At 34.3% G+C, this 21,969-nt stretch overlaps 1 protein-coding gene across 1 annotated transcript; it reads right to left on the minus strand.

Annotated features, from left to right (window-relative positions):
- LOC145283761 (tubulin alpha-1C chain-like) lies at positions 1-12,569 on the minus strand. The gene is made up of 3 exons (XM_080132819.1): positions 12,413-12,569; positions 6,069-6,291; positions 1-1,277 (listed from the first exon to the last, which is right to left on the minus strand). Exons 1-3 carry the CDS (start codon positions 12,413-12,415, stop codon positions 142-144), a joined length of 1,362 nt encoding a protein of 453 aa, XP_079988945.1. The 5' UTR covers positions 12,416-12,569; the 3' UTR covers positions 1-141.
- Between the last annotated feature and the right edge of the window lie 9,400 nt (positions 12,570-21,969).

The raw sequence follows: 21,969 nt of genomic DNA on the forward strand, positions 1-21,969 counted from the left end.
TGTTTGAAAGAACACATTTATTTCTTACAAAGAATAAAAAATAAACTGAAAATCAAAAGAAAAAAAAAAGCTGACAGTTTTGTTTAAATCCAGCCAAGGTGCATTTAAACATGAACATTGTTAAGTTAGTTTTGAAAATCCTTAGAATTCTTCTGTTTCTTCTTCTCCTTCGTCGCCCATTTCGCCGGAGTCTATTCCCACTTCTTCATAGTCTTTCTCCAGGGCAGCAAGATCTTCCCTGGCTTCGGAAAATTCTCCCTCTTCCATACCCTCGCCGACATACCAATGGACGAAAGCTCGCTTCGCATACATGAGATCAAATTTATGATCCAGCCGTGCCCAAGCCTCAGCGATGGCAGTTGTGTTGCTCAACATGCACACCGCACGGTAGACTTTAGCCAGATCACCGCCAGGAACGACGGTGGGAGCTTGGTAGTTGATACCGACCTTAAACCCTGTCGGACACCAGTCAACAAATCGTATAGTCCTTTTTGTTTTGATGGTAGCAATAGCTGCATTCACATCCTTAGGCACGGCATCCCCACGATACAGCATGCAGCAGGCCATGTATTTGCCATGTCGGGGGTCACATTTCACCATCTGATTAGCAGGTTCAAAACAAGCCGTAGTGATTTCGGCCACAGTCAACTGCTCATGGTAGGCCTTCTCGGCTGATATAATGGGCGCGTAAGTAACTAAGGGGAAATGAATTCTAGGATAGGGGACCAAATTGGTTTGGAATTCAGTAAGATCCACATTAAGAGCACCATCAAAACGAAGGGATGCTGTAATAGAGCTGACAACCTGAGCTACCAATCTGTTGAGATTAGTGTAAGTTGGCCGTTCGATATCTAGATTACGTCTACAAATGTCATAAATGGCTTCGTTATCGACCATGAATGCACAGTCGCTATGTTCCAAGGTTGTATGCGTTGTTAGGATGGAGTTATACGGCTCCACCACAGCTGTGGATATTTGTGGGGCGGGATAGATCGAAAATTCCAGTTTTGACTTCTTGCCATAATCTACACTTAAGCGTTCCATCAGAAGAGAGGTAAACCCACTCCCAGTGCCACCTCCAAAACTATGAAAAATAAGGAACCCTTGTAAGCCACTACATTGGTCAGCCAGTTTTCGAATTCGGTCCAGAACCAAGTCCACAATTTCTTTGCCAATAGTATAGTGGCCACGGGCGTAATTGTTGGCCGCATCTTCTTTTCCAGTGATTAACTGTTCTGGGTGAAATAATTGTCGATATGTTCCACACCGGATTTCATCTAAAGTAAGAAGAAAAAGGTTTTAAATATATTAAGTAATATTTTTATTTTATTTAATTTATTATGGGGGGGTGAATCAATTAAAAATAATCAACATACGCTTAAAATATGGTACTTGTACAGTTTAATCAAGACATTAAAAAATAAAAAATATCAAAAAAAGGTTATATTGTACGTATCAGTTTTGGACTGAAGATCTCCGAAAAAAGAAATTCACTTAATTTTATCGAGTAGGTTTTTTATTAAGCGGAAAAACACGTTTTTATGAGAACGCAATGAATGTAGCCATCTTTGAATTTTTGAACATGCCACGGGGAGATAATTAAGTTTAAAGCGCCGATACTCCCTCCCATTTTTAATACTAGCTTTTCTTCCAAAAAATCGAAACGTTTGCTCGGTATCATAAATTGTTTTTTCGCTTAAAAAAAAAGAATTACTTGATCAAATTAAGTTATTTTTTTTTGGGGGGGGAATGTCATTTCATAACGGATACGTACAATATAACATTTTTTTCGATACTTTTATTTTTTTATGTCTCGATTAAACTGTACAAGTATCTACAATATAATTGATTTGCATTAAATATCATTTTATTAGAGTAGACACTTCCGTAAAAGTGACGGAAAAACTTATGCTTCGCCTATGTTTGAACTAATACTAATCTCTTCTCTATATAAATAAAATGAACTCATTTTTTCCCGTCTGATTTTGACATTAATAGCATTAAAAATCAAGATATTTCATGCAAATATAATATGCACAAACGGCAGAACAATATCCGAGGTGTGTTATAGGCTTATTATTTCTCAAATTCCTCGATAATCTTAGATTTCTATACTTTTTCTGCTGAGAAGTCACGGCCAAAATCGGTTAAGATCAATGGAAGTGGTAAAATATTTTCTCTCTAATAAATTCCTCCTCCCCCTGCCACCACTTAACACCGTTTGGGGATCGTTCACAAGGAACAGTTGAGAAGAGAACACCGGTTTCGCTTCGTAGTTCTTTCATGTGAAGTTATTTAAAATCACTAAACTAAGCTGCAGTGCTCTGTGACGTAGTGGTTAGCGTGCTGGACAATTCACATTATATTTTCACGTTCGCGCCGACCTACCGTAGTCGTTTTTTTTTTTTTTTTTTTTCCTAAACAACTGGAATGGACTTTTCTTGGTGGCCGAACTGTTAACGTTGCAGATGTTTTTTTTTTCACACTTTATTTTCCTACTTTTACTCATGACTCCGGGTTTGATCCTTCCTACTTACCTACCATAACATTTTTTAAAACTCCCACCCCCGTCCCGGAAACAAACACTCGGGCCACGCCGGGTACCCCCGCTAGTATAAAATATTGTCTATCAGCGAAGTGTTTTCATGGAAACTTGCTTCAATATGAAAGGTTAAAAAGGCCAATAAGTATAAGAGAAACATAAGGTTTCATAGAAATAAAGTGAATATATTTTTTCTGAATTTATGACATTCCACGCGCGGTCTCCCTTCTTAACATTTGAAATAGTTTCGTCCGTCACGTGATTTACTCGGAAGACGAGAGAGAAGTATATTTTCTCCGGCCAACAGGGAAGTATTAAATTAGGCTGTCTTCGATATTTTAAGCTCCTGTTTATGACGACAGATTTTCAACTTAGATTATTCAGACGCGCACATGTTGTTGGGTTTTTTTTTCACCTACAACTAATAACCTCTATTACAGTGGACTTTTCTTTATATAAGGTTGGTTGTTTTTTGTCTTAATGTTGAACTCTGAATCGAATATATACCTATAGATCTGTATATGTACTGATTGGCTATATACATCTCATTAACCTTTTCCTCAAAATATTTCTGAAAGAAATCTTCGCATGTATTGTTTCTCTAGTATATTTTATGACTAGAACTCAAATTTATAATTTCATCTCCAGTAACCAGCAAATGCCTAGAGATGCTAATATCTAGAATTCCTATCTCCTTATTTTGCTAACAGTTCTGCTCTGGTGAAAAGAATAAGCATTCTTTGAAACTCCGGATTAAAGATGACCTAACAAACCAGTTTTGGAGTAATGTGACGAATAACTATTTGTAAACTATTTTACTCTACATTTTCTGGGCTACTCTTAAATTGGCCACCCTGTACTTGCATACGACGCATTCCTGGTGGCTGATTAGTTAGAATATCCAACTATCAACTAAACCGTTGTATATTTGATCCCCGTTCGGGGAAGTTAGCTTCCTAGTTACAATAAAGCTGTGATATAGTCAAACAATTTGACTGTGGATGTTATATATATATATATATATATATTGTTGTTGGGACGATTAATCGGAACTTTTGGGGATATTTGTATCTGAAGAATTCATGCTTATTTTCCGCTGCCAAAAAACGATTTATTTGTTTTTACTTGGTTTTTGTTTAAAACCTTATCTTTCACTGTTGGTAGTAATCTTAAAAGATTTTTTTTTTTTTTTAACGAAGGGTACTTAAATCTGTACGTATGCACTTATTGATCCGTACTGAAAAAATAACGTCATTATTTAAAAAGCCATTCATAACATGGGGAGGGTGTTTTGTACATATTCTGTACTTTAACCTTGAATATAAAAATAAAAACTTTAATTGAACTTGGAAATACGATTTAAAAAAAAAAATAGTGCGGATCAGTAAGTGCATTAGCACCCTTAAATCTATCCCACACAAATGTTTGTTTTACGTTTAAGAAAAGATCTGCATATTTTTCTAATTTATTTTTTTTTTTACGATAATTGGAAAAATAACTTTTTGGGTATTTATAAAGAATGTGCAATAGGATGTAATCTGAAAAATATTGGATTCGTCCCACTAGTGACCTGCCTAATTAAATGTATGTTTTTTTTTTATATAGAGAAAGATTTAATTTGACTTGAATGTATAAATGAAAAGTCGTTTTCAACTTAAGTTGATAAAAAAAACATGGCTACCAATGGTAAAACAGGAAATGTTTTCCGGTTTTTAGTCGCGCGCAAGCGACTCTATAAGTCGGTCTGTCCGTAACACTTGTGCTTGGCCTTTTTGGTTAAGATCAAAGGTCTGTTAATAGATGCTGTTAGCTTTTTAAGCTTTTCTTGGCCTTTTGGCCAAGATCAATGTGTAGTGTCTGTTATTACATGCTGTACTTGTGTTTGTAACTTTGTAAAGTGGGCGATCCCTTTTCTGTATTAATGTAAAATGATCACCCACTTTACAACGAATCTCAAAGCCATTCAAGTCATTCTCCAGATCCTTCAAGTTGTTTTTGAAGGATTCCAGTTATTTAAGCATTCAAGTCATTAAGGTCGTTCAATTCATCCTTCTAAGTCATTTACTTTTTATTTCAGCCCATTTTTTCGGTCATTTTAGTTTCTTTAAGAATTTCATGTGAATCCTCCATTCACGCATTCATTCATTACACGAGAGCACGCGACTAATGGCTCTCAGCCTTATGATTTAATGGATCAAATTTTCTTTTCGTGTTAGGGTTTATTTAATTGAAAATAAGGTGCTTGTGTATCTAACAATGCTTTTTTTAAAGGATGTGTTCGAAATAACGTTATTTCAGAGTGGTAACATAAGTGCACAAGTACCGAAAATATTACTAACATAACTACCAGTTAAGACAACGTAAAGTTTCGACTGCTCCCACCTTCATGTTGAGGTTAAAGTGAAACCTGTTTTCGTTGTCGATATCGTTAAGTAAATTCTTACTAATTCCACTATTTTTATAATTTATCGCTCTTTCAACAGAAAACCAGTAATTTATCTGCGCAAGTAATCAGCGATAAATTACGAAGAATTATCGTCATTTATATCTTTGACATCTGAGGTTTCCAGAAGTGTTCTCGAACCGAATAGAGAAACTTTTACTATATTTTGGTAAACTGCAGAATCGGAAATTTAAAAAAATACAATAATTTATAGTAAACGTAGTATTAAGTTTCTATCGGTCCGTATACTTCAATGGAAAGTTTTTTGTTTTTGTTTTCTAATTGTGTGTCAATAAGATACACGAAAAACATGGCGTTCGCTGTTATCGCTTAATTGTGCTAAACTTAAATGTAGTTTTACGAAGGTTTCTGCTTGTGTTTAGAGCGTGCTACTCGAGCCTAAGGTTGGTAGTAAAATAATTTGGGTGAAAATGCACTGGGGGGCCACCCGAAGACGACCAATGTGCACTGGTATCCAACCTGCAAAGGATATTTATTCTAAAAGCAGTTAACATGGGAGTTCAATTACTGAAGTATATATTTAATTTGAATAAAGTAAACATCAAATTTGCTTGAAAGCCAAATAACAACCCAATATTAGGAAAAACAAATTTCAAGCAAAATATTTCCTAATATTGTGTTGATTTGTCTTTCAAGCGCACTTGATGTGTATTTTCTTTTATATGGGAGGGGTGGGGGGCTATTCAGAAAGGTATTTTATTTTCAACCTTCCTGTAATCAACTTAAGGTATATCTTCGGGTTATTCCCCCCACCGTGCACTTTCAGCACAATTTTTATGTACTCTTTTTTGTATGTAGTTCAACCATCTTTTTATTGGCTGGTATCTTGGTTTTCGTATGTCGGTAAGACGCACGAAAACCAAGATGAAATACCGAAATCTTAGTTTTCACACGTGGAAGTATATAAATCGATAGAGAATTTAATTAAATTATTTGGGTCTTCATCCTCACGAGTTCTGGATTGTTAACTATTCTGAACTTGTAACATATTTCCATTACTAGGATGGATGTGACTATCAGATATTTAACTAGTAATCTAATTCGTGTAAAAAAAGCACTTACCAATAACAGTAGGTTCTAAGTCGACAAAGGTTGCCCTTGGGACATGTTTTCCAGCGCCAGTTTCACTGAAGAAAGTGTTAAAGGAATCGTCTTCGACACCAACTCTTTTGTCAGACGGCATTTGTCCATCGGGTTGGATGCCGTGCTCCAGACAGTACAACTCCCAGCAAGCGTTGCCCATCTGACCACCGGCCTGGCCGACATGAACACTGATACATTCACGCTAAAAGAAATGGCAAATCAGTGTTTTATTGCACCATAATTAAAATGAAAACCATGTGACATAACCTGTAAAACAAAACTAGACTTTTTTTTTTTTGTCGTTGAGTTTTCTATTTAAAAAAAAAAAAAAGGCGACGTTGATCTTGGTCTGTATTAAATGGGTGGCCGTGCTGGAATATCAGTTGCTATATAAACAAAAACCTATTCGAATCAAATGGATAAATATTTGTTCTATTTGTTTAAAAATATGGTGTTTATGCGATTGCAATGGTACTATTACTTACAGAATTACTAATGTTCGCCCGGTAGCTAACGTTAATAACCAAAAGGCCAATCACAACGTTAAAAACGAACGCGCTGTCGGTTTTTGGTGCAAAAATGTTTTTTTGGCATGAAGTTTAACGTAAAAACGATTTCTTTCACCAACCTAATACAAATCTAAGCAGGCAACAATTTCATAAATTGGAAGAAATAATTTAATTTCCATCGCACAGGTTAGCGTTAGTATTTAAGCTTCAAGGTTGGGGATTAGATGGACGCTACTTTTTCATAGCGTTATAAAAATTGTGCCATATTCGGTAGGCCTTTTCCGATTATATCCGTCAACTGTCGAGCGAGCCAACTTCGTAGAAATCATGGGTCGTACAATTTCTAAGTACCGAAATGTTTAAATAAAACTATACAACTGAGCATATAAAAAACGTGCTGGTAGAAAAACGTCAAATTTTAGGCGATCAGTACTTTTGAAAATAAAAGCCTATTCTAATTTAAAATTCTACGAAGACAAATTTACATAATACACCGTATTATTTTATACATAATCCAACAGAAAAGCAAAAGCGGTGTTTATGGCAATATATTTCCTATTTTAGAATGCCGCAAACCTATTCGCTCCGTATTTTCAGATTAAAAATTAATCCTCAAATCGATTACAAAATAGTTCGGCGTAAAATTACTCGATGGTTTACTTGTCATGAAAGCACAAATACGCAAAAATTCAATAAATTATTTATCGTTGAATGGTCGCATTTTCAATTTATGAAAATCTATTAAAGAAATTTATTTCGCCATGTGAATTAATTGGGTTGTTTTTAGCTGTATATTAATTCTCTCAAACCAATTAATGCCATGAAGTTATTTATCGTAGATTCTTATTTGCATGGTTTAAATTTTTTTAAGCAGTATTGACATAGTGTGTAGGAATCTGAGGTGTTAAAGGAATGTTTGCGCTTTTCAAATTTGCTTGTTAAAATCTTACTTTTGGGAAAGTGGAATATATTGTCTAAATGAACATTGTTAAATAGATTCTTAAATAAACACATAGAATGGAATAGGCATGTCATCTAGTTATCTACAAAAGTGTCTGTACATTTCCCTACACAATGACTGTCAATTTAAGTCTACAGACTCGAAATTGATATACAGGACATTAAAATTTGGGAAAATCTTTAATCCGTTTTCGGCCACAAATTTGTCTGTTAAGTGGTCAAAGTTCAACTACTTGACCTTTGAGAACTCTACCAAACTCCTCCGACAATTTTGGGTGGAAACACTTGAAATTTTAGATATAGGTTCTTTAAACATGGATCTAGATCTAACTTATTAACTTGATTTGAGCCTAAAACAATAAATATCAAGGGGCCGTAATAGGGCCCAAAGTTAAAAATTTTACCTCTGCGGTCTCTACTAAACTAAGACAATTTCTGGTCTAAATATTTGAAATTTTACATAAAGGGTATTCAGAGATAGGGCAAGCTTTTTAATCGGTTTGGGTCGAAAATTTGAGGTAAGTGTATGCATGTCTGCCTAAAACTTTCGACAGAGGCAACGGGTTTTTACAAGATCAGTATCGTTTTTAAGCTCGACCCTTCAAACGATAAATACCGAAGAATTAGCTAAAAACATTTTTTTTTCACCTTGAACTGGGCACTTTTCTACAAGGAAGGTTTTTTTTTTTTTTAATTGTCTAGCCTTAATTTAAATCTACGTCACTTCCGGTTTGGCGGTGGTCGTAACGGCAAAGATGTCACGTTTTTCTCGTTCATTTCCTCCTTCGCGGTATGGGTTCAAGCCTGCCTTCCTACTACCACTTTTTTGCTGAACATACACCCCGGCAACGCCGGGCTGAAATGCTAGTTTTAAATGTTTCCGAGTGCTATCTGATTTTTTTTTTAATTTATCGCCGCAGGCAAATAATTGAAGTTGTATAATAAAAAGGTAATTGCGCAGAACAAAGTTCAATACTTACCGAGATTTAGACTTGTGGCGTTAGTACATACACAAACGCCCAGTAATATTGTTTGCTATAAGATTTCTAATTTTTCTTAATTAGATGAAGGTTCATTAAACTATTGGGTGAAAGTACAGATGCTTTATCCTTATTTCCATGGCAAGTGCTCTTCTGAGCTCCAATCTATGGTCCCCCCCTCGCCAAATTTACACGCTAAACGCTCGTTTAGCTGAAAACACTATAATTTCCCCCACTCTTTATCTGGACCTAAATGTCGATTCCATGAACAAAGCTTCTTTCTTAGAACGGCACACCTGTGGAACTCTTCCATTTACCTGCATTCAAGCTGACTATAATATGGTCGTCTTCAAGTTTAACGTAAACAAGTTCTTTATCAACCGTTCTCCTTAAGTAATCCAATTTACCAAATTTCCACTAGCAATTACGACATTGTCCCATTGACCACTGTACACTCATTAACCTTTATCATAGAGTGACCTCTGGCCTTGATAAGTGGTGACTCCTTTGTTTAAAAAAAATCACTTATGGAGAGTGCGGCCGATAAACTGCTTTAAATTTTTTTAAAATTTAGTTTTGAATTTATTTACTTATTAGTTTTTTTTAGGGAATCTGCCGCAACCCTCATTTGAGATTAGTTTGATTAATAGTTTCACAGTAATTTTTACTTGTGTAGATAGGGATAACTACAAATGGAGGAGAGAATTAATTAGAATTAGGCCCATATGAAATAATAAAAGGAAAAAGCAAAGAATTGATAAGAACGATTTTCCGCGGCAGATATTCCTAATCTGATTTGATATTCGTTATCTGAAAACATACAAATCAGCAATCTACGTTTCGGCAATATCCGTAATTGTCAGCGAGATTTGGGAATCTGCTCAATGTTAAAGAGATTGAAATAACATTGTTTTTTTTTTTTATAAAGCCATTGTTAACATGGGGAAGTGGGCTTTAACTCATCTGTACTTTCCCCTAATATAGTTTAATGAGCAAAAGACACTAAAAATTGGATTTAACTTGAAAATCCTATCTAAAATGTAACATGACCCGCTAACTGCACAGGTATAAATTTTACTTTTATACACGTTAAAATTCAATGTAAACATTTGTTTTCGGAAGATCAGGTGCTCTATGTAATAAATGCCTTGTTACTTAAACCTAGAAGAGTCTCATATTCAAATAAACGATTTAGTCATAGTAATGAATGCTGAAGAAAAAAAAACGTAGCTAATTTTTTAACTATAAAATTTTAAACGGCAAAAATATATATGCAATTACAAGGAATCAATTTTGAAATAATTTTTTTTTTTTTTTTTTTTTTTTTTTTTTTTTTTTTTTTTTTTTGCAAAGAAACGTTCTGCATAAAAGCCCGCATTCAATTTTTGTATTGAACCATGAAGTCTTATTCAATTTAACTGATAAAACTGCAATTTTGGTCGTCAAATGACGAAATATACTAAGCTTTTATGTGAATCACATATGTGCTAGAAAAGAGTCGCGTGTTTGAGGATAGATTTGGAATAGAAATGCACACGGTATGTGAAAGAAACTTGGAAATCATGATCTTGCATACAATCAAATTGAGTAGCTATTTTACAATTAAGGAGTATCAGGCGAACATATACCAGCCGCGAAGCAAAAGTCAAACAACATTATGCATGCGAAAGGGTAAGATTAAAAAATTAGACTGTAAAATATTCTAATGACTTTTAAATAAACTGCTTTGGCCATTTCTGGGGTTCACTTTCATTTTTGTCCAATACTTGTAACTGACTCCATATAAACTAGCATATTTTGGGTGCCAATTCCTTAAGTCTTTTGTGAAGAGACTTTCATAATTTGTACGCAAGAAATCTTAAAACATGTATAAAACAAAACACTTTCTCTATTATAGGATCAAGGATGGTATCTTTATTCTTCATTAAGCCTATGCACTTAGAACCTGTGACGAACAGCCCTTAACTGTCGAAAAACGGAAACTCTGAAGAATCGAGTTTGGCGCATGAGCCCGATAACCAAAAACTAACAATCTTGGCCAGAATCAGCTGCCTTCTGTATGCGTTTCATAAGCATAAAAACACAATTACGGAAATTTTATGACCAGAAGACAGTTTACAACCACCACCTGGCAATATTTAGAAGAAACGTCATGGGCTTGTTTAATTGCAACTACATCGATTCCCATTCCCGATTCTTAGACTTTTATTGCCTCGCTCTCTACATTTTTGCACAGGAGGCGCGCATAAATAGATTTCCGAAACATTTGGATTGATATAGGAAGCCCTGACATTTAATTGGTTTAAAAAAAAATTGCCGATGTTGACCGGTGAAATTAGAATACATAGTATTTCTTTAATCTATTAGATTTACATTGAAAATAAAGATGGAAATCTCTTTTCTTTCCATAGAAATTCTTTGTTAAACGTAACAGGTGAAATATAAAATGGTGAATTTTATATGAAATTAGCTAACACAATTAATATACAAACACATTCGTTTTGATTTATTTTGTACATATTTATGTACAAGATAAATCAAAACGAATATGTTTGTATATTAATTGTTGATATTTTTGCAGAATAGTGGATTATAAATTTAACGGAGATTTCCGAGCGTTAACAAAAAAAATTCCCAACTACAAAGACGACACATTGGTCGATAGAATAAGTGGTTAAAAACAAAACTGTTACAATAACAGTGAACGTAATAAATTTCTTGTATTTGCTTTAATTTATCGCCTATCGTAATCTTTTTTTTTTTTTTCCACATAAAAACACTTTACGAAAACGCGCATCTACTCAATTATGCGCTGTGATAATGTACTTATCATCACCAGAGATAATCTTTAAATGAACAACCTAAACAAGCGCAATCCTTACCGCTTTAACTTTAACCTAAATTCATGAAAAACAAATCAAAATTAAAAACATTGTCTTATGGACAATAAATGTACAAATCCCGTAAAAATAAATTTTTGTTTGCCGAATTTATACGTCAATATTCAGATTTCTGCCCGTAATGAATACTTAGTCCACTATTCTGCACTAGTGTTTGATATTGTTAATCAAATGGTATAACATAGTACAAGGATTTTTTTTAAACTTCGCTAAATACGAATAAATCAGAATTTCTTTTGTATTAAGTTAGATTTATCGCTGTAAATCTAATACTAAAAACTTAATATTTTTGGTTTTTGCAACCACAGTATTTAAAGTATCTTAAAAATAAATATACTTCTTTAATGGAAAAGTATGAATACTTATTATATTAAGTTAAAGCAGCAACATTTAATAAAAGCGCTTTATTAATTTTTTAAACATTAAGACAACGTTGAAGAAAAAAAAAGTAAAAGTTAAAAACTACTTTACAAGTTTTAGAAAAATGAATTTTAATATGTATACATTTTCGATTCAAAATACTAAAAATTTGGTGCTTATATTTTTGGTACCGCACTATTTTTAAATAATTTTTCGGGTTAAATTCAAGTTTCACGATATCATTTTTATTAAAGTGTTAGATGGAAGTACAGCATACTTACAAAACACCCTTCCTATGTTAAGAATGGCTTTTGAAATAACGTTATTTCAGCGCGGTACCAAAATATATAAGTACCAAAAATTTAAACTTAATTTGTAACATTTGAAAAGGGAAATAATTGAGATAAAAGTTCAGCTGTACTATTTAAAACATAATTTTTACATTTTCATTGTTTATAATTCACACGAAAAGTCTAAAATTGTTACATTTTTAACAAAACTATTTCTTTATGCACTTGTTTGTCATTAATATTAAACAGAATAAAACAATGTAAGGAAAGTTAATGACACCCAATTTCTTTTTTCTTTAATAAAATAAAGAGTTGTTCTCTTACCATGATGAAACAGCAAAAAAATGATAGTGGATGAAACTTTCAGACTGGCGAATTCTAAATGAAAGATATACAATAAATTACTATATAATATATGTATATTCACGTCCAAATATTGACGTCATATAGGATAAACAGTAGTTGCCAAAACCTTTGACGTCTTAAAGACGAATCGCAATCGGCAACACACAATATGACATCATAATGGGTCAATAGTAGTTACCAAAAGTTGTGGACGTGTAAATTTGTCAGTTCCGTAATTGCTTAATGTTATTTCATAATATGCGAGATTTTCTATTTTCAGTAGTCTAGTTGTCAAATGACATGGATGAATGGTAGTTGACATAACATCAAAAAAGGATTAATGGAAGTTAGCAAAGGCTGTCTGTATATTAGTTCGAAAGCAGCAACTACCGTAATTTCTAGTTGCTGCAGCTTTATCAATTAATATGGAAAATAAAACATTACATAATGTGATTTCAAATTTCGACCTGTACAATTTCGAATAAAGGTGCGGAGGAGTATTTACACGTTAGAACTATTAAACCAAAATGGACAAAAGAATTCATACAAAAGGCATTAGAATGAATTTACTAATTGTAAACGCATTTTCAAGTGTTTTCGTAGTTTTTGTTTTAATTCTTATAAATCGTTCACATATGCCAGTCCGGTAGAATTTCATAGTAATGTTATTAATTATCATGGATTACTTTTTTTTTTTTTTTTTTTTTTTTTTTTTTTTTTTTTAGAATGCCACTTTTAATCCGCATTTCCGCAAACTGATCTCCATGTTGTATTGCAGCTAACAGCCATGATGCAGGCAAAGGAAACTCAACCGAGATCTTTGGCTGTTTCTTACGTCAGTATTGACCGGTGTCGCCTTTAATTTATGTGCTCGCGTCGGTGCCTTTCCGTCACAACCTGAGGGACAAAGCGATTGTATCACTCTACATGGTGGTGCGTGAACTATGGTCTCTGCATACGCCGATGATGTCACTGTGTCGAGATATAAACATAATCGCGGTAATTGAAAACGCTGAAACGATACAAAGGGGGCTATAAAGGTTGTAGTCAACCTTAGCAAATAAATGGCTTTAGGTTGGCTACCGGAAGCAATGCAGCTACGCTGCCGGGCCTCTTCAACTGGTCGTATGGCCTCCTTCAGATCCTTGGTGTGTGGTCCGAGCCGCGTCTCTACTTTGAAAAGTATTGGTCGGAAATCTAAAGATCAAAACGTTAATTGGGATTTGGCTTCGAAGGTGACTACGTCTTTTCTCTTATCCTTTGCCGATTGGCTGGATTACTACTGTAGACAAATATGCTCTCCATGTCCGAAGAAATGGGCTTGGGAATGTTCGCTTGGGAAGTCACGTGTTGTTAGGTTGGCTTTTGAGTATAACGTTGACAAAGATTGAGACGATCAGTCTCTTTATCACTTAAGAATTCTCGTCGCCAGAAATCGACAACTCCACTTCGCCCATACGGACTAAACGGAAAGTAGAGAATCTATCCATCCAAAACGGGTTTCTTTAATCAGAATTATCAGCTACCTATTCTAACTTTCTTTGTATGAGGACTACACACACACACACAATGTATGTATGTATATATATATGATGGAAATAGTATTCCGACAAAATAGAGAAAATAAAAAGGAACAAACTGTATTGTGTTGATCAACGTTTCGTCTTTATTTCGAGACTTCCAGAGGAAGTCTCGAAATAAAGACGAAACGTTGATCAACACAATAGTTTGTTCCTTTCTCTCTCTCTCTCTCTCTCTCTCTCTCTCTCTTATATATATATTTATATATATATATATATATATATATATATATATATATATATAATGCATAAAAAGCATATTATACAGGAATATTTAATCGAATAATTATTTTTGCAAGAAAACAATTATCAATGAATTGTTAACCATCTAGGGGAGGTCTGTTTCAAGTTTTGAAAGTGAATTTTTTCAGACATCAACAAACTAGGCATTTCCAGGTTTTCGGTTGAGTGATGACCTTGTGTGAGAAAAGAAATCACTAGCATGACCAGCGCCTAGACGACCAACTGCAGAAACATCCAAGAGCGAAAGTAATGTTTTAGTATCTCTGAAACCCTGTTGATGTAGAGATTGTGTTGCCACACGGACTTAGTATGTGCGTTTTTGTGCACCTCCGGACTAAATCTGACGGTATATATGTCGTTCAAGGGTCCAGTAAATGTCTGAATACATCTAAGTATTCGAGACACAATGATTTTACATTGTGATGCAGCAGTTGGGGGTTCAAATTTAATTTGTAATCCAACGTGATTGTGGATAATAGTCCGCCCGAGGTAAGGGTCACATTTGTGGTGTCGTAAGTCTCAGTATTTCATATTTTCGTAATAAAAGAAATTTCAATTTTGTTTAAAACTTTGAAGAAACTTTGAAAGAACAACCAAATTTGACTATAAGTTTGGGCAAGCTCGCCGTCACAGTATTAGTTGACAGACCAACAGAAAAAGGGCAAACGACGGACTAATTTAATGAACAGACATCAACGTTTTGGTTCCTTTATTCATCTTTTGTTCAAATTTGAATTTTCATATCGTGGTTTTAAAGTAGTTTTATTATGGCAAATTCTGTTAAAGAGAAATAAGTCATATTTTCTTGTTTTATTGTTTGAAAAAATTAATAGCCTTTCCGGACAAAGTAGTAAGAAACCGAGTTAGATGTCCTTGGGGGTCAGTCAAGCCCTTGCTAGATGCTAAATAGCTAGTATATAGGGGTTCATTAACTAGACAATATGGGGTGCATTGGGCCAAGGAGTGTCGTACAAGGCATGGACACTTACCCCGCTCGATTGAACCAAACTGCAATAGGTATGGTCAATTGGGACACAGGAATAAGTGATGTAGATGGCGGGGTATCGTAGGCTAGGAATTATGATCCAAAATTATAGCATAATCCCAAGGACCAGAAGAATAAACCAATGGGCCACCTCGCATAAAAGTATACAGCAGGGAAACCCCAGTGAAAGCAAAACCAATTGAGTGTTGAATAATTGGCAGCAGAAGTTATTTTTCTGCTGGGTTTTACTTACGATGATGTTTTGATGAGGCTGACCACTTGAAGAAAATTTTCTATTAAAAGACTGCCCCCTTCAAAAGGGGGGGGGGTGCTGGACCGAAAAGTGATCCGTATACAGTGACGTGGAAATTATAACAGAAGAAAGGGTGAATCCCAAGGGTGAGGGGGCTTTGTTGTCCACTGCCATTGTTTGGGTGGTAAATATAGAAAAAAAACGTAGACGGAAGAGAAGAATCCAGGTGTTTACTCAGATTACAGAAGAGAGGGAACTCACCTGTAGTGCATTATTGTGGGGGCACACAGGTAGGTGTATCAGAATTTGGGGGAATTTTTGACACCCATAACACGCAACTGCGAATAAAATATAAAAACTCGTAATTTCTCTTTTAAAAGTGGGTCATCTTCTTTGAGATATACTTCCAAAATAAACTATTAAAGTTGTTTTAAAAAAAATAATAGAAATATTTTTATTTTTTAAAGTGTTTACAAAGTGCCGGCGCGCCTTCATGCAGTCATTTTTTTTTTTTTAATTCACTCCCCCATTTCGAAATATCTATTAAAATTTTAATAATTAATGTACGAAAGTTTTATATATCAAAGATTGAAAGTAAAAGATCAATAAATAAAATATTCTAATTTAAATTTTTTTTTTTTAAATTTACCTGTAAAGTCCAAAGTGTAAAACCTTTTTTAACCAAGTTTCTTTTTCTTTAAATTGTAAGCTTATGTTATGCTTAGAATGTCAAGTACATATGGGACGCTTACAACAATTTTTTTTCTATTTCATTCAATGTTATTTTATTTATTTATTTATTTTTTTATTTTTATTATTTTTTTTTAGGTATTAAAACAATTCAGTCGATAAAGTATTAAAATATATCAAACTCATTTCATTAAGAGAATAAAAATCGGTGAACTGTTTTTTGTTTTTGCTTTTTTGTTTTTTAAAGCTAAAATCTTTTAAGTGTGTTCCGTTTTTAGCTACGGGGGACCAAAATACTAATTTTGGTTTACAGCACGCATTCAAAAGACGTAAATTATGCCCCTTTAAAGCACCGGAATATAAAGGCAAATAAAATCAGACTTGTCTCCCTTTATTTGAACAGTTTAAAAAAAATTTGAGTTCGCGTTTTTTTTTTTGTTTTTTGTTTTTTCTTATCCTTGTTTTAAAAAGTACATGAAATATAAGTATTAATATGGATAAATTCTTAACAGTGAACAATTGAACTACTCATCGAATATATAGTTTTTATAGGTAAGTGACTTTTTGGGAATTTATGTTTTTTATAATCGAAGTAAAATGTCGTTGATGTTCTTTAAAACTTTTTAAAGAAAACCGATTTAAAAAAAACAAAACGAATATTGCATAACTTGCTACTTAACCTGTTTTTTTTTTGTTTAACTTTTGTTATTTACTCCTTTTAATTAAAACAAAATTACGGTTTGAATTACATTTTTCAGGAAGTTATAAGCTTCGAAAGACAAGTCTAAATATCCCGGTGTTTACCAGGATTTTTTTTTCTGACACTGCTAACACACAGGTAATGGTTCTATTTGATACTGGGTGATCAATATCCTTAAAAGGCGTCAAGGTTTATCAGGGGATTGCAGGGAAGAGTAAATAAAGCTCTCTAGACATAATCAATTAGGCTAGCGAAGGTGAATTAGACGAAGCTAAAATGACCTGGTTGACCTCACATATAGCAAGGGTCAAGGGGGATATTCCATTGTCTGTCGCATAGTTTGATTTTAGAATATTGGCTCAGGGCCAAAAACAGACCACACTGAATTTTGACACCCACTACCTTGACCATAGTGGGGGGGGATCCTTGGAAAGAGGGGTGTATGATACTCTACCTATGGTTGTAAGCACAGACGTGAAGCTATGTCCTGTTTTGATAGTATAGATACAGACAAGGAGCTTAAAAAAAGGGACTGTTTTAGGGAGTACCCAAGGAGATCCAGATATTGGAGAGGGGTAACCCTGGACGAGGCGGTAGTTCAAGGGTCAAAAACTATCCCTCTATTGATGACTGATCAACTTCGATCAAAACAGTAAGACAAGTAAAAGGATTATCCTATGCTCTCCTAATAAGATAAACCAATAAGGTGCGGGTGGAGAGGCCAAGAGAAAGAAAATCCCAAGCTTGAGCAATTGAAGGACCTAAACATTTTAGTCCCCGCAAAATATTGGATTGAGATAAAACGATTGTTGGAAACTAAAATGTGAGTAGCTAAGGTTGTAGAGATGGGGATCAATACGGGCGATCTTCCACCCATTAAATTAAAACCGATACGCAAGAGGAAATAAGTGGAAGAGGCAGTTTACGATGCGCTAGAAGCAGGAGTGATAGATGTCCAACTTTCCCTGGAGTTTCTTAATAGTAAATGTTGATGGATGGGGGCATCGAGTCTGTGTAGATTTTAGGCGGTTGAACGGCGTCATCAAACTGTTGGCAGTGCCCGTGCTTCTGAGTGTCGATATTTTGGCTCCCTTTAGAAAAATCCACCCGTTTTTTCGACCTTGAATTTGAAATTTGGATATTGGCAGTTGGCGGTAAAAAAAAACAAAACAAATAGCAAGAAAAGGTGGCTCTTGTTTGTCATTCGAGCTGTTCAATTTTAGAGTGATACCATTTTGGCTGTCAAACGTACCCAGCGTGTTAATCCAGCTAATGCTAATAGTAGTACGAGGCTTATAGGGGTTTTTCAGTAAAAGTGCTCCGTTACGCCAACTGAAGACGCCTCACAAATTTTCAATAAAATGACGACTTTTAAAGGTATTCGGGTATGCTGAAAACGAATATCGCAGGAAAAATTAGTACAGACAAATAGTTTTCGAGATATAAATATCTATTTAGCAATGTAAATCACTGGTGGCTATGTTTGAACGGGCGCTATATAAAAGCGGCAAACCTGTTTTATTTCTGCGCATTATTATAGAACACATGTATTTTTTAAGTTTCCTCTTTTCAAGATTTTTCAGCAGATACTATAAAAGACTAACCCTAAATCTTAACCTGAACCTAACCCGGGGTACCGCTTCCATATGTATGCGCACTTGTTTTTTTAAATTCCTACATTGAGTTGATGTAGTTGTATTCACGTCGGATACAGAACATTTTTTTATTATCTTGCAATTGGAATTATCTTTATTTGAAATTTTCTTGAATTTTTAATTCTTGAAATTTCCTGGGAACTTTCTTGTATTTGAATTATTGAAAGTAATTTTTGGTAGAATTTAGCTTGAAATGGCGTTGAATAAACGTCTTAAATTTCGTGGAATAACTTCAATTCTGCGTATTCTCACTGAACCATTTCATTGAAACAACAAATAGCGGCCAATTCAAACTACTAGAAACTTTCCCTGCGATAGTTGTTTTCAGCAAATCAAAAAAAAACAAAAACTTTTTTTTTTTTTTTTTTTTTTAGAAAATGTTGAGGCGTCTTCAGTTGGCGTAATGGAGCAGTTTCAGCGATTTTTCTATGGTCTATCTGGACAATATACTCGTGTTTTCAAGAAACACAGAAGCACTTCATGCATTTGCAGAAAGTGTTTGATAAATAAAAGGCAAGACGAAATACTTATGTTTTATCTATATAATTATAAAACTCTGTGGATCGTCAGCCCTTGCTTGCATCTTGTCTATCAAAAACGTTGTCATGGAAACCAGTTAATGTTTAATTAAATTCACACTCCTTTTCATAGTCCACCCATATTGAGTACAAATAAACTCCAATCTTTAACTTGTAGACATAGTTTCATGATTGCAACTATCTTTTATATTTTGGTTTCGGTTTCAATTTTAGCTGATGGTACTCAAAATCATTTTTTTCAACTTTTGAAATAATGACTATATATTGAGTACAATATATGAAATAATTAGCTCTATAATAATAAATACGAAGTCTGCGTAAATTAAAATATCATATTTAAGCTTATTTTTATGGCCGGGCAACGCCGTGCGCCTGCTCGTAATCGATAAAGATGAGATTCAACTGGATATGAGAAAACGTGGAGTCATCAAGACCATGCCAGAACCTAAGACGGTGAGGCAGGTCCGACGGTTTATGGGTGCAATTAGATATTACCGACATTTCATGCCTGCCTTTAGCCGACTAGCAAGGTTAGTGGCATTAATAACATAATGTCCGATCCAAGTAGATAGAAAATTGTCAGAGGGCTTTGATACTGAAGTTGCCAAAGTTTCAGTTTTGACCGCAGTACTCTTGCTGACTTATCTTGATTTGAGTAAAATAATGATGCTGAGTACCAATGATAAATGCATCGAAGCTATGTTGACTCAGCCGTGTCCGGAGACGGAGAGACTTGTGCTGGACATACCAAAAGAGGGGCTGGTGTATTTCTGTCCAATCGGCTGTCGGAAACAGAAGTTGAGTCATCAAAAAGGTGGTATTTGCGATATCGGCCAGAGGCTTGAAAAGGACTTAGTTTTTGGAGTTGATGGACATTTTATTCATATGAGAAAATTTCAAGTGTTCTAAGGGTATTTTTCATGCTAATAAAAAATCTGAAGAGATCTCCAGGCTAAATGTGCGGTCTGCTTCAGAAAAAGGGTGACCTTTATGGAAAAGTTAATTTTCATGGTTCACTTTATGTAAAGTGAAATTTAAATTAGTTGTTTAAACATTTAAGTGTTTCAACAAGTTAACGTCTTATGTGTAGATTTATTAAATTAGGAATTTCAGCAAATAAAATAATTTGTGTAAAGCCATATCAACGAATAACTTTTCATTTTGGACGACATTTACTTGATGTAATTTTGTCACATGCACATTGACTCGTATACAAACCTTAATGTTAATACTAATTTTGACATATAAGAATAAGACATTTTTAGTAATGTTGAAAAAATTGAAGTAATACATTAAGAAAAGGAATTGAAAAAGGATTGTTCTCTAATCCTCAAAAGCTCAACTTATCATTCGCCATCTAAGGAGTCAGAAGATTCTCTCATTGAACTGTTGCATTTAATTTTTAACTACATTAAAAAAATCTACACTCTGACAAAGGTCGATACAAGACAGTGTTTAACGAACACAAGAACAACGCCTGGAGTCGCAACTGTTCTTACAGTTACACTTTACTAAGTTGAGTAATGTTGATGGAGTTTTTGGAAGGCTGATCCAATGAGCTAGTGCTTTATCTTCACATTTCCAGCCATGCTTTGCTGGAGAAGGAACATTTAATATTAATCCGAAGACATTCCAGCCTAATAATAGCCTGGTAATTGCTTTTTCTGCTTGTAAATGTAAACTATTTTAACAAGGTGGTCAAATATCAAATTTTCTAGTCATTTGCAAAATATTAAAACGGGAAGTATTTACAGAAGAAATATTTCTGTCCAAACAAAGAGAACGCAATTTTTTTCTAGCTGTTGGATCAAATTGTCAGTCAGGTGCTAGTTGCAGCCTAACAGTTTGAAGAAATTCCTCTTTCTTTCATCAATTCAAATGGTTTTATTTTCCCTTAAAACTACTTAGTGTCACATCCAGTTAACGCATGCAAAGAAAGTAAGGTACTTGAAATAACACGTCTATATTTCTTGCAACTGATTTAATAGTGATCAAACAAGATTAGCGGCTGGTATTAGTTGCCAAATATAAACAGTTAAATCATTTTGTTGAGCAAAGCAAAGACGAAAACATTCGTATCTAAAGTCTTAATTATAATGGAAGAGAAATCAGTTCATCCATGCTTTGCATGAGACAAAAGGGTATCTGCTTCTCCATGGTTAGTTAATTCTGGCAAAGTTTCTGTGATTACTTCATTTGTACCACTGAAGACACAGCATGAAACATCTTTTGTTAAATGAAGCAATCAGTTTTTCCATGAAATTTTTCTGCTGGCAATTTCTTCCAATGCATCAATGTAAATAAAATTAGAGATTCTTTATTCTCATCAGACATGAGGAATTTTCGAAATTGTATCTTTTTGTGTGTGTGTTTTTGATTCGGAGCACGTAACAGAGGGCTGGGGTAATCAAACGGCGTCTTCTTTCAGTCTTTAATAATCAATGGATTGGACTTATCACAAACAAAGTCGACTCTTAATGACATATAAAAAGAAGCAATCTTAATTGCATATCTAAAAATTATAAATGCTTAGCACACCAAACCTTGATGATATCGAAATAAGCAGCTTTGTTGGTACGCTGCACAGAACCATCAATGTTACTTTGGCTGGTTAGGAACTCTGAAACAATGTGAAAAAATTTCTCCCAGGTCAACTTTTCGGGTTCTTGCTACTAGAAGCGTAGTGGGAAGGTCTTTGCCTGAAAGCAGATAATCTGCTTCCTTCTTGCTCTTGTTGCGAATGCTTTTTTTTTCTTAATATAACTAAAAGTTTTTATCTTCATTGATTTTGTTTTGTTTTAGTGCATTCAACTCCACATTTTTCAAAATTAGTTGTTGAACAAACTCCTTACAAATATTACAGCCTTGTTCATGTGCTGTCAAAATGTCAT

Source organism: Euprymna scolopes, chromosome 8 (assembly GCF_053919585.1).
Source record: "Euprymna scolopes isolate OS-2025 chromosome 8, ASM5391958v1, whole genome shotgun sequence".
Lineage (NCBI taxonomy): Eukaryota > Metazoa > Mollusca > Cephalopoda > Sepiida > Sepiolidae > Euprymna > Euprymna scolopes.